Here is a 14474-nt window from a genome sequence, read left to right as displayed (position 1 = left end):
TTGGCATTGAGAGAACTTAACAGTGTTGTGTATTTTGGTGATAAGGGATTGTGCCAGAATAGCTGTTAATTACCTGCTTTGTTTGATATGGAAAGTAGTGGTTCCACACTTTTCTTCCCACCAGTGACAGTACTCAATTAAAACTTGTATTAAACAGTGATAATACCCTCGTTTATCTGGTGGAGAAGACGTGAGGTGAAGAAAATTAACAGGATATTTTCAGCTGTTTGAAGATGGCGTTATTTTTTTCACAAACCTAGAGACAGTGTAAAATTTTGTCTTTTTTGGTGTGTGTGGTAGGCTTTGGTTATTTTATTAATTTTTTAAATCTTTGTGACTCTTAAATCTTGAGATTTAATGATAGTCACTATAGTAGAATTGAAAACCCCTTAACTGCAATGTTGAAGTTATACATTTGGGAGACACTTGCCCTCTCCTTATCCTGTTCCATGTCATTCCTCTGTGTGAAGCATCTGTTGCTGTAGGTCCTTATTTCACTATTTTTTTAAAATTTATTGTATCATGACATGGTATCTTACATATCTCACATGTCAGAAAAAGTGTATTTTAAAATTAAATTTATTGACTGAGTTTCTCTGTCTCTTTGAAGCATGTTTCCTAATGCAGTCTGATTTAGGCTTCTCAAAGTAGCATCTATTTTTTGCATACCTAAACAAAAATAACCAGGAGTAAAGCAAGGAAATTAACACAGAAGACTTAGTAGCCTTTGTTTTCTTCAGATACCAATGCTGAAGAATATTCTAACAGTGAGAATATACAAACTAAATCAGTAGGCAGTAACAAAGAGTATAAAATTGTTAGAGTAGCACTTAAATGTTTTTTTTTATTTCATTCATCCACAGAAATTAAGGAATGGCTTGGTTGCTTTCCTTATGAAGTATGAAAGGTCTGTTCAGCAAGCTTGAACAGCTTTATTCTGGAGTGAAAGCTGAATGTTTGATGCTAGACTAATTTGGCCAAAAATATGAAACAGTAAGTGAAAAGGAGTAATTACTGTAGCATGTACACGAAGTTCTTTTGAAGAGCTCAGTGGATATGGCAATGCATGATAATTCAACTAGAACTTCAGAGCTTCAACTGTTGGGTGAATAGAGGTCACATGCAGAGAGTAAGATTGGTTGTCTGCAGTAATTAGACACAATTAATAAAGTCTGTTCAGAAGGCATACTGTGCATACTGAATGGCTAGCAGTAATGACTAGTCTTATATATAACCTTACACAAACAAATATCATTACAGATAAAACAGTATCTTAAAAGACTTCATAAAGTGTGGAAAGTTGAAAGGTTTTCTTGTTTTGTTAAAAGCTTAAACATAGTGTCATTCTTAAAGAGCAGAATGCTAAATTTTATTTGGTAGTGGAACTTGATAACTTCACGGGATACAAGCAAACTGTGGTGAAAAGTCAGTTTAGGAAAAAAAAGTTTTTAATTGTGTGAATTGATCATGATTTTTCAGAAAGAAAACTGTAGAAAACCGTTCTTAGATGAGATCTTACAAATGGCATGTTTTTTTAAGTAGTCTGCATTTCTTTTGAAGTAAATGTTTTTCTGGGCATAGGAAGTTATACATTTCATTAAATTATTTAATTGTATTTAGTTAAGAGCATGATTATTAGTTACATTTTCTTTAGATAATTCATTAAGTCAGTAAATGGAGATTTGTTCCTACTCACCACACAGTACCCCTTTCATGCAAGTAAACGGTGATAAGCATTAAATAAGAATTTGGTAAGATATTTTATGATCTGGCATTTTGAAGGGGAATAATCTCTGTTTCTTTAACTGGTTTTTTTTTCCAGTTTTCTTTCTTCTGCTCTGTAAAAAAAAAAAAGGCGTGCGAATTTGACATGCATTCAGATTAGCAAAATTATTTCATGGCATAGCAGTGCTGCAGTACAGTATTAGTGTAACTGTGTTCATCCATTTTGAATTAGGTTCTGCAGTGATTAGGTGGCTTCCTATGATCAAAAGTGCCTATTGAATAGTCATTTCACTTTACAGGCGAGTATTGCAACCCACACTGTCCAACCACAGATAGATTTTCTAATATTGAAGCTAGTTTGGTAAGGCTTCCTCTGGCAATCATGCATGTAGTATAAAATCCCAACCTTAAAAAAAGTTGAGGACTGTGGTCTTCCAGAACGAATAGTCTTAAATGGACATGTTCTACTTTTTGTTCTCTGTAAAGCAAATGTAACAAGACTATGAGATTTTTCTATTTAAATTCTATTGTTCTGATTATGTTTCATGGACTTTGGTTACTTGAAAAAAATTTTCTAAAATTTTTTGAGCATTTCCTTTATTTTTCATTTCAGTCACATTTTTGAGGAACTCTTTCATGTATTTTCTTTTAGAGAAATTTCCTGTTTTCATATACGAATTTTTAAATTAATGTTATGATACTCAGGTCTTCTTGCAGAGAGGAAAAAATTTCTTTGTTGAAATTATTTACAGTGTTAAAACGTGGAAAAATAAAGGAACTTTTCCTCTTTTAACAATTGCCTTTCCTAGACCATTTTTGCATGAGCATCCTCCCCTTTTATGTTCTTTACTATTCTTCTAGGACTTGCAGTCACTTTTGGGAGGAATTGCCATATTATGATTGTGCAGTAGAATGAGATTCCTAAGTCTAAGACTGAATGGTAATTCTCTTTTCCAGTCTATGGTTTGGGTTTTGCTGGTTTTTTGGTGTGTGGGGGTTTTTTTGTTTGTTTTGGTTTTGTTTTTTTTTTTTTAATGCCAGCTGGAATGCACAAATCCAGTAATTTTCTGCACTCACCTCATGGACAATTTTGTCATTAATTTCATTAAAGTTGGACAAAAATGGTTGTGTAAAGTCATACACTTGGTCAAATAGGAAAAGCTTACTATCTCAGTAATTTTGAATAAAAGGTTAAATTTCTTCTACCAAGAAGTTTTAGGATATGAAAAATCTAGAAGCTGAGAGCTTCTAGTTCTGCAAGTAGTCCTCCAGAAGAACATTGTTTGTTAAGCATCCTGTTGACAGGGTTTATGTACCGTGTGAGGAAAATTCAGACCCCTTATCTCCCCCTGTAATCTGAGTTGATGGTACTTGTCATTTGAAATATATATACAACTGCTAAACATGCTTTTTTCTCTCTGATGAAAACAGTCCTGCTGAAAGCATGTCATAAAACTTGGTTTTATTGCAGATATACACAGTGAATCATAATTTCTAGCAGACTCAGATCTCACCTATGTAGGATCAGCATCTAAAAATGTGAACAATATTTTATTTATGAGTGGGACCTATAGAGCATGTCTCACATTTGTACTTTTATTTTTTGGCTACATAACGATGTATTTGCATGCATCTGGTGTTTGAAGTATTGTCTCTAATGAGGTCACTCTGAGCACAACCACATAAGATTTTTTGAAGTAGATAACATTGATATTGATGTTCTTTATCCCTTCTCTCCCTTTTCTTAGCCATTTGGACAGTTGAGAATGTGATTAAGGGGTAAAAATTCAAAATTGACTGTGAAAGAAAGTAAGAAGAATTTACCAGTTAGCCCTTGGTATATATGTACCTCAAAGCTAAGAATTTTTTTTAAATCAGATTTTGAGTTGTTGAGAATTCTTGTCAAGACAATGTGACGAATCCATCTAGAAACAAACTTTAATTCCACATATAGCAGAGTCAAGTTATGAAGACCTTGGATGCACTCTCAACCAATTTTTAATGATTACTATCAGAGCAGTTCTTTTCTGTTGAGAAGTAATGGCCTATGGAGGCCAGATTAAATAATCCTGACTATTTCTTCTGGTCAGAGTCTCTGAAATTGGGAAAAAAATGACTTGGAGTTAAGCTTAAGTATAGAAAGAAGGATAATGGGCAAGATATACAGAATATATATATATAGTGTGTGTGTGTGTGTATACTACTGAACTGTAACAATTCTACAATCAAGTTGCATTTTACGTGTTTGGGGCTTTTTTATCTGTGTCTTGTGTTATGCATCATGGACTTCGTACATTCCTATATATTAAAATGAAAATAGCTTATAAGTAAGGATCAGGCTAAAATTTTGGGATTCCAGTATGGTTTGTCTGCATTTAATCTCAAAGAACTAACATTTCAGTCGTGTAGAATATTTTCTCTTTTTTTGTGTGTGTGTACATTAAGTACAAATTTGAGATTCTTCAAGGACTGTGAAAAAGTAGGCAAGGCACAATCATACTACACAGACAGCAGGAAATGTGGTTCTGCAGCAGGTTTAATAAGATGAACAAGAACAACTCTGAGGGATCATGGGGGAACTGAGAACAAGGTGTTAAGTCTCTGCAAAATTGTGATAACAGTATCAAAAGGATTCCCCCCCCCCCTAAAAATATTGATATATGCCCATTTATTTGTGATTTTTAAAAGTACATTTTTGGTGATGATAAACAGTTTCTTAGTTTCTGCAACTGAAATTTTTCATATGTATCAGACTAGATATTTGAATTCTAGTCTGTTCACTCTATCTTCATACCAGTAGTTACAGTGGTTATAGTATTAAGAGCTATATAATTACATGGAGGAGGGCGGTGAATATTAGGACATAGAAAACTTGCAGAGTGAGTGGATTTCGGTATCCTTGGTCTGTGTGGTTGTCAACATACCACAAAAAACCCCCCCAGGCTTATTGCCTTATGGAAGGGAAATATTTCAAATGCACAAAATGACAAGCTTAGTGTGGTGCTTTGTACTAGTAATTTCTATACTTGGAGTTTTGGGTGTTATGTGCTTCTTCAGAGGTAATTGAGCTACCCTTTGGACTCTTGGTGAATATATACAATGCAGACTTTCTTTCCTAGTTTAATTCTTTATTTTCTTAGTGCCTGTACTTATGTAGGTATAGTGGAAAAACAGTTTGCATGCCTGTGTTTTTGAAACTTTGTAGTATTTTTATGTACTATTTGATGATCAGATTTAAGAGGTTATTTGCTGGTATCTTCAGAGTATCAAATTGGAGGAACATCTCCTGCTTAAACTGGGGCAGCATTTTAAAACTCTTAATAGGTTTGTTATCCTGCGTGTTGTATTATGTTAGAGCAAGTTGTTAAAACAGTTTATATACATTTAAGTGCCTAAATAAAAGCATCACATCTTGCTTTGAGACACCTCATTTTTTTTAAAGTTTTTGTTCACGCATTGATTTGTCTGTGTATTTTATCCTGTTAATCTGCTTTAACTTTTTCATAGCTGATGAGCTGTGCCTGCTTTTCACTTGGCATACACTGCAACTGCCTTGCTTGCCTTGTGAAGCTTGAGTGCTAGTGTGTTAAGTAATTGCATGTTGTGTACTAAGTCAGTCACTAAAACGTTATTGCAGTCACTTTCAGACTTTTTTGTCCCCATTAGAAGAATGTGACGTTCTTCATAAAAAAGTGGAATAAATCTTATTAACCCTAGCTGCATGGTAGGGAGCTTATACTGTATATGCAGCTTATACTGTATATGCTTGGCTGAGCATGACTAGCACTGAAAACTTTGTTTTTACTTTTGTTTAGTATTACTGTAGTTCGTTAAATAGTTAAAACATGCTTTAATAACAGAGGGGAAAAAACCCTATAAACAACTTTTGCTGATGATTTTTCTGACTTACACGAGCACTTTTTTGTGAAAAATGCCTTCCTCTGTGAGACTGTATGATTTTGCAGCAGGAAGTTTGAGTATATGGTCTAGGCATTGTTTATAAATTACAGCAGAAGATTAATTTCTTTCAGATTCCTGTGGAGAACAGCATTGCAACTGGTAGTTGGGATACTGTGATTTAATTTCCATTTTTTTTCTAAAGTCAGTCAATCACTTCTGTTCCATAACATTTAAATGGGATTTAATACTTTGTATGAAGTAGTTACATAGGCAGAAGTGTTGCATCCAAAGGATGTGTTGCATAGTAAAAAGAGTATTAAAAATATTATTTTAAAAATAACTAAGATGTTTTTGTGTCATTCATATATTTAGTAAACTTAAAGTGAATTCTACACAATATAAATACGCTTTTCTTTATAAAGGTGACATAATGAATATTGAAATAACCACATATGTCCTTCAATTAGAATTCAATTCATAATGTCTTTACTTAAGTTTTCGTCAAATTATGCAGGATTGAAGAGGCTCACACACTCTTAAGCGGAGTAATGCCTGAGCTCTGTAAGCTTATCATATTAGTAGTCCTCAAAGGACGAAATCTTCTTGCCATTGCAAATTATTGAAGGTTTTCTGTGAGTGGTATGGCACTATGTTTGGATTGATCTAATGGTCAGTTCCCATTAAGAGCCTTAGGACATCTCTTCCCACTGTTTCATGTGCATCCTCAGGAGTCAGCTGAGTCTGTGAGTTTATTTAGTTGGTCCCTGCCCAATTGTCTAAGCAGCAGGGGCAGTTCCGTGGAAGTAGCAGAGTCAGGACTGCTATTTTCAGTGACAGCTGGTTGTTAAATAGACTCAACTTGCAGAGTTAAACTTCACCGTCACATCCCATGATATGAGATACATGAATGTCTGCATTAAAATGTTTTCACTTTAACTTCATTTGCTATGTCACCATAAATTTCAAGAAAAGTAGAAAAGGTTTTGAGAAAACAGTTCTTGTTCAACAGAAAGGAGAAAAGAGTATAATTTTGTGATTTTTTTTTTTTCTGTAAGTTTGGTACAGTCTTGTGTATGATTCTGGAATTTGATGCTTTCTAGACCTCTAAGTCTCCTTCTGAACTAAACTTGTTTTTCTTAATTTTGATTTATTTTTTTATTATTTTTTTCTAATGTTCCTTTTTTCCTTTTTTTTATATAATTCCATTCCCTATTTATAGTTTTATATATGGAGGGGAAAGAACCAAAACACCAAGCATGTCTCCCCCAACCAACCAAAAAAAAGCAAAACCAAAAAATACCAAAAAAACCCCAAAACACAAACCAGCTGTCCCAAAATACTGCAATCCAAAGCAACCCCCCTTTGAATTATGCCACTGGAGCATTTAATTAGGTGCCAGTATTGTTTGAATTGGTACCTTTTGGCTGTTGCAACTGGAGAAGTAACATTATAATTGTTGGAAATAGAGATTTGAGTTGAGTAATAGACCTAAGGTAAAGATGTCCAGGTCTTTGGCCTGTCTAATATTGGTTTAGCATTTCAGCAAGATCACATTCCATGTATGAACATGAATGATGAGGAACTTCAGCCAGTTCACTGATTCGACTTAAAACATTGACTATAACCCTGTACTGTTTGAGTATAGTTTTTCTGTGATATAAAGTTTATGAGAATTTATGTTGTGTTTAAATAGTGTTCTAAGGATGTACTTTGGGTATATTTTTCTTATTTTTAGGCATTATGCTTTTGCTTTTCTTGATGATTGCACTTTTTCATAAGCAACATCTTTAATTTCTCTTTTTACAAAAAATAAATAAATTTGACTTTCCTTTTTCTGATATAGTAAATACATAGTTGAAGCATGAGTGGAAGGAAGAGAGGCTTTGAACAATTTTTTGAATGGATTACATGATACTGTTCCATCTCGCTTAAAATTAATGAGCTAGTTTAGTTGCCCCAACAGTAATGGACATTAGTTAAAATAAACTATCCTCCTTGCTAATTTGCATCTGGTATAAATTTGACTTTTAATTTTATTTTACTTTTAAATGAGCCTTGAGCTATAAGATGTAATATGCTATTTTTTTAGGAAAAAACACTACAGCTGCTTATATAACTGCATCACTATAGCATACATATGAACTGCCTTACAGGCCATGGCAAATCACCAGCACCACTAGTAGTGGTACTGCAAGAATACTCAACTCTGAAGAGGGATTTTTGCGTTATTCATCATTCAAATGAAGGAGACTTGAAGGAAGAAGGGGTGAGGGGACAAAAAAAATGAAGTTTGTTCTTTCTTCTGTGACTTAGATTCTGTTGATTCTTGCATTGTTTTTCCTTAACTAGGTTGTCTTCTATTATGGCTTCTTGAAATTTCAGTCTCAAGTAAACAAGAAGGGATAATTTATGTCCATCATAGGGGGGAAAAAAAAAAAACAAACACCCCCCCCAACAAACCCTAATTCCAACTCTTCATGCCTCTCAAACATCTTAAAGAAGCAAAATAGGGCACAAGCCCAATTTTTTTTTGCTTTTCAGGTCTCCTTTAAGAGCAGAGACAGCCATGATCCAGCAGTTTTGGAGGTAGAGGCAAGTAAATGTTTTACTTCTTGGAAACATTCCAGTAAGTTTTTGCAAATCAACCTACTATTTGAGGAGACCCTGGCTGAGAAAGAATCTCAGCCCCTTCCTCTTCCCTAAGTGGCTTTGTATGATTGTACGTGAGGAAAACTATAATTAAGCTTTCATTGATTATTGACAGGCTTCACATCAGTTACACACTGTTGTAATATCTAACTGCTGCAAAAATACGCAAGTTTAATATTGGTAAGATTTTTGTGACAATAGTTGTTGAAGTTTTTTCTTTTGAACCTATCTTCAAAATGTAAATTGTGTTGGGTGGTCCATGATAGTGATTTTTTTCATAAAAAAAAATTAAACAGTGTCTAATGTTTCCTACCTCCGACTGCTGGTGTTTAAATCATCTCTCTGGCATTCTTACTAAGGACATTTTAACAAGCTCTTATGTACTGGTACTAAACCTGTATCTATTTCTCTGCTAGGGGCATTTCTGAGAGCTCATGTTGAGTTTCTTCTGAAGGTGTCACATCATCTAAGTGTTGTATGGGAGGTACAGGAAGGAACTGTCGATCTGTTTTGCTGAAATTTTTTTGGGCCTTTCTATCCCTTATAGTGAATAAAACCAGACAGTTTGCATTGTTTCATAACAATAGAGGATTGCACATATTTGAGAGTTTCACTCAACTTCTCTTTTGGGAGGTGGAAACAAATGCTAGAGCGTTACAGTGGGAACAGGAAAGAAGCTAGACTTTGGTCAGCTAATGTGAGAGAATAGTTCAGTGAAATAAAAAAATTTCCTACTTAACGAGCTGTATTGACCCAAATTAAATAGCTGTGCCATTTTGAGAAGGGAGAGGATGGGGAAAAAATAGTGGCCAGGTCTGGAAGTGGGAGGTCAGCACCTGTCAGTTGGCAGTAAATCTTTGTCATCTGTTGGAAATGCATTTTGAAGAAAATTGGTTATGCTTGTGCTTTTCTGAAGCACAGGAAACATTTAGAATGAAGGAAGTTACCTTCCTGTCTAGGATGTTAGCAGAGTGTGGAATTATTCTTGTCCTCAATTCATGTACACTGCTGTCTTATTTTTGAAGATGGATGAAACCATTGTAGAACATAAGAAAGGCATGCACATAATTACCTTTTTTACCCAGTCTTACCATCTTCAGCATTTGTAATTCAAAAGTACATTAATTGACTTTGTGTGGGCAGATAAGCGTGCAATCTGAAAATGTATATAATAGACATTTTAACAAAAAACCTTGGAACTTGTCTTCTGAAGAGTAGAAGCAGTTAATTTTTTTTAATAACTTTTGCATGTCTCTAATAATGTACTGGAATCTGTTAGAACTTAACTTGCTTTTAAATACCTTCAGGCTCCGTTAACCCACCAAGGATTTGCTTTGCTTCTGTAGCTTTATACTATAACGACATTCTGTTTGGTTCTTTTAATCTGTCCAGTATTTATTCATAATACTTCTCTCTTCATTAATATCTTTGGTAGCTGAGGGAAATGGCTAGATCTACCCATGTGGCCCTGTGTTGAAAAAGTGGAATTTGAAATTTTTCGTAAGTCTTAATTTTTCATATTATGGAGACTTGCAATAGAGCTGTGATAATTTGGTTAATAATAGATCTTAGTTTGCGTACTCAGTTTAACTCAAAATGATGCAAATGAAGATGTCAGCAAATTCACTATTTAATGAGCTTTTTAAAAATTACATTTCTGTACATTTTACCAGAATCTGTGGGACTCAGAAAGTACATGAAAACAGATGTCTTTTTCGAAGGATGATATTGTCTCCTAAACAGCAGTTGTAGGACTGCTAATTGAACAGGATCTTGAAGGATGCATATTTAGACATTTTCTCCTAAAACCAGTATATATGTAAATATTGTGATATTTGACTTTGAATCAAAATTATGATTAGCTTTCACTTTCTTTTGTGTTTACATAATGAACAGGGATTTTATTACACTTTGTTTTCCAATTCAAAAAGTGAACAGAATTTCCATAATTACTCCTTTATGGAAATTATTTATTTCAGTAATTTCACAAGGGTTTTATTTTAAATGTGTTGCACAGATACTATATAAAGAGCTGATGGAAGTGTATAGTAACTTAACTAAAAAAATTGTGAGTTTCAGCTCATTATATGTAGAAGATGTAAAGACTGGAGTTTTTTGTCGGTTGTGTTGTTCTTTTTTGGTTGGTTGGTTTTTTTAAATCACTGGATTGATGTCACCTGAGAGATAAAGAGCGATACTGAGAGATAAAGAGCGATACTGATCCTAAATATCCATCATTACTGTAGGAAAGGCTTCCCTAATATATTATCAGCAGTATTCTCAAGAGCCATCGAATATCAGTGCCAGGCTGGCACTCAGCTATACAGTCTTTAAGTGGCAAGACTATTATTACATTTTAATCTACCCTTGAGAACATGCTGGATACTCCTAATTCTGCAGTCATTATAATCAATAGAATTGTTGCATGAAATTGGTTGTAAAGAAGGTTTGGAACAGTGGTCACACTTTGAGTTATCTAGGTAGTAGCTTGGGTGTGTCAAATCCCGTGTAATTGTAGCAAGGATTTGAGGCAACTGCTGCAATAAAAGTGTAATTAGAGACTGTGTACAAGGTTACATAAATATAAGGGAAGCAAGTATGATGAGACTATTCGAGGCATTGGTTCTGAGTTCTTTCAAGGACTCAACTTTAGTTTGTTAGCCAATATTAATTGTCAGTTATGTACTCAGTGGCAAATTTTGAGTTTTCTGTATTGTTTATAACAACATTTCATTTATTTTTTAAGTAGAAGTTAGTTTATTCAATTTGCATTAGGATCTTGCCCTGATACTCTCCATCTGTCTTGAGCTGTTGTTCAGGTTGTTTGTTTACAAATAGGTTTGTTCCAGCTGAGTTTAGAGAGAATGGAACTATTTCAGGAGGGAGTGAAATGATTAAAACCCAAAGATATATTAAACATATGATTGTGTAATCACTGTAAGAATAAACTATTATAGTTTAAGAGTGAACTCGGTGTTTTAATAGTTTAGCAAATAAAAAAAAAAGAGAATGGAGATAATAATTAAGGCTAGACTGTTACTATTAAATGTGTTAAAATCTAACAGTATTAGCAGTGATGAATAGCTATATAAGATGCTATATTCCTTGTTCTACTCAGTGTTATACTACTTGATTGTGGGTCAGTGTTGAAGAAAAAAATAAATCATGGACAACAAACTACACTACAGTTTTTGCACTGCTTAGAAGTATTAACATAGTATGAATACGAAACATAAAGCTCACAGAGCCCTTTCCTGAAACCGAAACCAAAAAGAAAAGAAAAAAACCACAAACAAACAAACAAACAAAAACAAACAAACAAAAACCTCTAACACCCACAACCCCCCCCAAACAACAACAAAAAAAGAAAATGTGGAAAAACCAAAAAGCAAATCCAAACAGAAAACCTGTGTGAATGGAGACTCAATCTGAATAAAAACATTCCAATTAACTGGTGAGCTTTCTACCTATAGAGCCCATGAGTTACTACATGGATTAGAATGACCATGAAATTTAGCTTTTCAGTAGTTTCAAACTGGTAAAGAACATCTTGCCCTCTCTGGGCAACACAATATGTTTGGTAACATGCTGTGAACTTATGCCACCTTGTAGCATAATGTCTGTTTAATAGCAATATTCTGTGGAAAATTGTTACATTAACCAAAGAATTTGACTGTCTTCTCCAAAAGACTCACGGACTATAGAGGGGTCCACTAACCATCATGTCTTACTCACTGGAGTAAGAACTGTGGGCTCTGCTTAAGAGTACCTGGTCACTAAGCCCTTCTGTAACAGAGTTTCAGGAGACCTACTGACTGCATAATTAGCTTGGAGCATCATTTTTTTGTCTCATTCCTCTCTAATCTAAAAGGCAAGATGTTCTTTAATGCTTCTAAAAATCTGAATATTCAGAACACAGTACTGTGGGAGAAATCACTGTGTAAAGAAATGAGAGTGAATAACTGAGTGACATATTAATTATGTAATTCGTTAGTGGAAAGCACTCCTAAGAGATTACAAAAGCCTTAAAACAAAGAGTCTTATGTAATAGGGCAGCATTAGTCCTGCTGTATGATGAAGAGGGGAAGCAGGGCTGCTGAAACCCGGCTGACATCTCCTGTGAAATTACACATTTTTAAGAAGAGTGTCGAGATTGCGTATTCAAATAGGAAGATGCCAGAATTAGAGTTGCTGGTTATGACCTTTTTGTCTACATGATTTTTTTTTTTTTTTTTTTTTTTTGGAATTAATCACTATGCTGTGAGCGACTAGGTTTTTTTCTTTGACACGCCCTTCCTTAAATACATGGGACATAGAATGCTTATTTCTCAGGGAGGCAACTGAGATGTAACATTGGATGTGAAAGGTGCTGATTGGTTTCACGCCTAATTGGGAGTGGAAACTGAGTTTTCAGAATACTTAACTTCAAAATAGCAATTTATGTATTACAGTAAGATTACATTTGCTGTAAGTGGCACTAGTAAGTGCCAACCTGTCCACTGAGCAGTCAAGAGCATGGGGCTCCCCATCCTCACCCCGTGTTGGGAGTGGCTGGGCTGCTGTGAAGCCTGGCAGAGGTTGTTACTGGTGGCTGGCAACTTTCTTCAGAGGGAGTCATGCCTGTGCCCTCCTTTGTGCTCAGCCTGCTACTTGAGGAATATGTCACTGAGCCAGTTCAGCCTGCTAAACAGGCAAAACGTAATCTGACAGCAGTAGTTTGCTGCTGTGTGAACTGGCTGTGTAAGGCCCCAGTGGCAAAGAAGAGGGAAGGACAAAGGAATGGACCCACTTCTCTTGGTGGGAGTGAGCAGTTAGCATTCCAGCTGTGTCGTACTGAAATCTACAGAAGAAACACTTCTATGCAAGAAAACAGAATAGTTCTCTCTTGGGATTTGAGACAGTTTCTCTGATGTGACTATGCAAGATCAGTGTTCTAATTATAAGCACAGACATTGTGTCTAAAGTTGTCAATATTCATTTAAGCAACTGCTTATGAAAAAGTTTGGTTTATGTTTAGTGCTGTGTTTTCTCGCTGGCATAAGAGGTGCTGTGAATCTAAATATTCAGGGTAGCATTTAGCTGCCTAGGCACTTGAGTCTTCCTGGCAGACCTGCAGGAAGCAGGAGAGATTCAGACACCTGGTCTTCATTATGCATCTTTGAGGAAATCTTCAAGGAAGATTCATCTCAAGGACTGAAACAAGAAAGGGGAAATAAGAGAAATACTAGGAATTATCATATAAATACTTGATATACTATTGTTCATTGAGGTCAGAGCACTTCTGCTTATGCATGAGAGCTATGGTAACATTGATTACTTACCTCCCCCTCCCCCTGTTTTTTCCAGTTTGCCTGTTCTTGTCAAAACTCAGTTATCATTTGCTTACACATCCAAAACAGAAAGAACCATTCTCAGACATTTCAGGATACAGGTTTTGATCTAAAGCTCTGGCATTGCAACCATGTCAGCCTGGCCCTGGCAGTAAAAACAGCTTTGCTTTTCTGTGCATGGTCTCTTTCTTGCGTTTGGCTGCATTCTTGTAGCCCAGATGTTGAAGTACTATTGGCAAAGTGACACTGGTTCAAGTATTGAAGTTATATACCCTTGCCCCTCCCCAGTGTGCCCCTGAACCAATCTAAAAAAATCAGCGGTGCTGAATGTTTGTTTGACCTCTTTTAATTTTTTTTCATTTCTCTGAACAAAGCAGTTTCTTTATGGCTTGGGAAGTTATTTGAGTTATTTGAAACTTAGCTACTACCTAAGTATGTTTGGTTTGAGTCATGAGTATCTTATTTTCATTGCTTTGACAAATAGTAAAAACCTAAAGATCCCAATGCCCTAAAGTAAAGTTAACAACATATTACTATAAAAGTAATTTTATTTTACGTTACAAGTCATCTGATTTTAAAGAAACAGTAGTAACTGTTCGTATTCTTAAACTGAGGTCACTTAGCCTTTTTTATACTTATGAAAAGTAAAACCTGTAAACTTGCTATTTTTTTCTTCAGGTTTTTTTTGGGGGGGGCTGGAATAGGGAAGAATTTTCTTTTTCATTTTCTTAAATTTAGCTTTTGTGCAGTTTAACTGTCTGAAGCTTGTCTATTACATTGTGGGCTACGAGGTGGTAATTCCCAACTGTCTTGGCACACTGAGGTTATGTTAAACATGTTCAATTTAAGTTTCTGTTAAAAATATTCTGT

General features: G+C 35.0%; 1 protein-coding gene across 11 annotated transcripts in view; it reads left to right on the top strand.

The window, feature by feature from the left end:
* QKI (QKI, KH domain containing RNA binding) overlaps positions 1–14474 on the top strand; it is a 152992-nt gene that overhangs the window by 78324 nt on the left and 60194 nt on the right. For 6 of the 11 annotated variants that reach the window (XM_064648971.1, XM_064648972.1, XM_064648970.1 and 3 more), the window contains exon 4: positions 8167–8217. The exons of the other annotated variants lie outside the window; for them this stretch is intronic. In XM_064648971.1, the coding sequence (XP_064505041.1) occupies positions 8167–8217 (51 nt within the window). The remainder of the gene's footprint in view (positions 1–8166; positions 8218–14474) is intronic. 11 annotated transcript variants of the gene reach the window in all.

The sequence above is a fragment of the Pseudopipra pipra genome, chromosome 3 (assembly GCF_036250125.1).
Source record: "Pseudopipra pipra isolate bDixPip1 chromosome 3, bDixPip1.hap1, whole genome shotgun sequence".
NCBI lineage: Eukaryota > Metazoa > Chordata > Aves > Passeriformes > Pipridae > Pseudopipra > Pseudopipra pipra.
The sequence above is the reverse complement of the archived record's forward strand: the minus strand, read 5'-3'. Positions and strand labels throughout refer to the sequence as shown.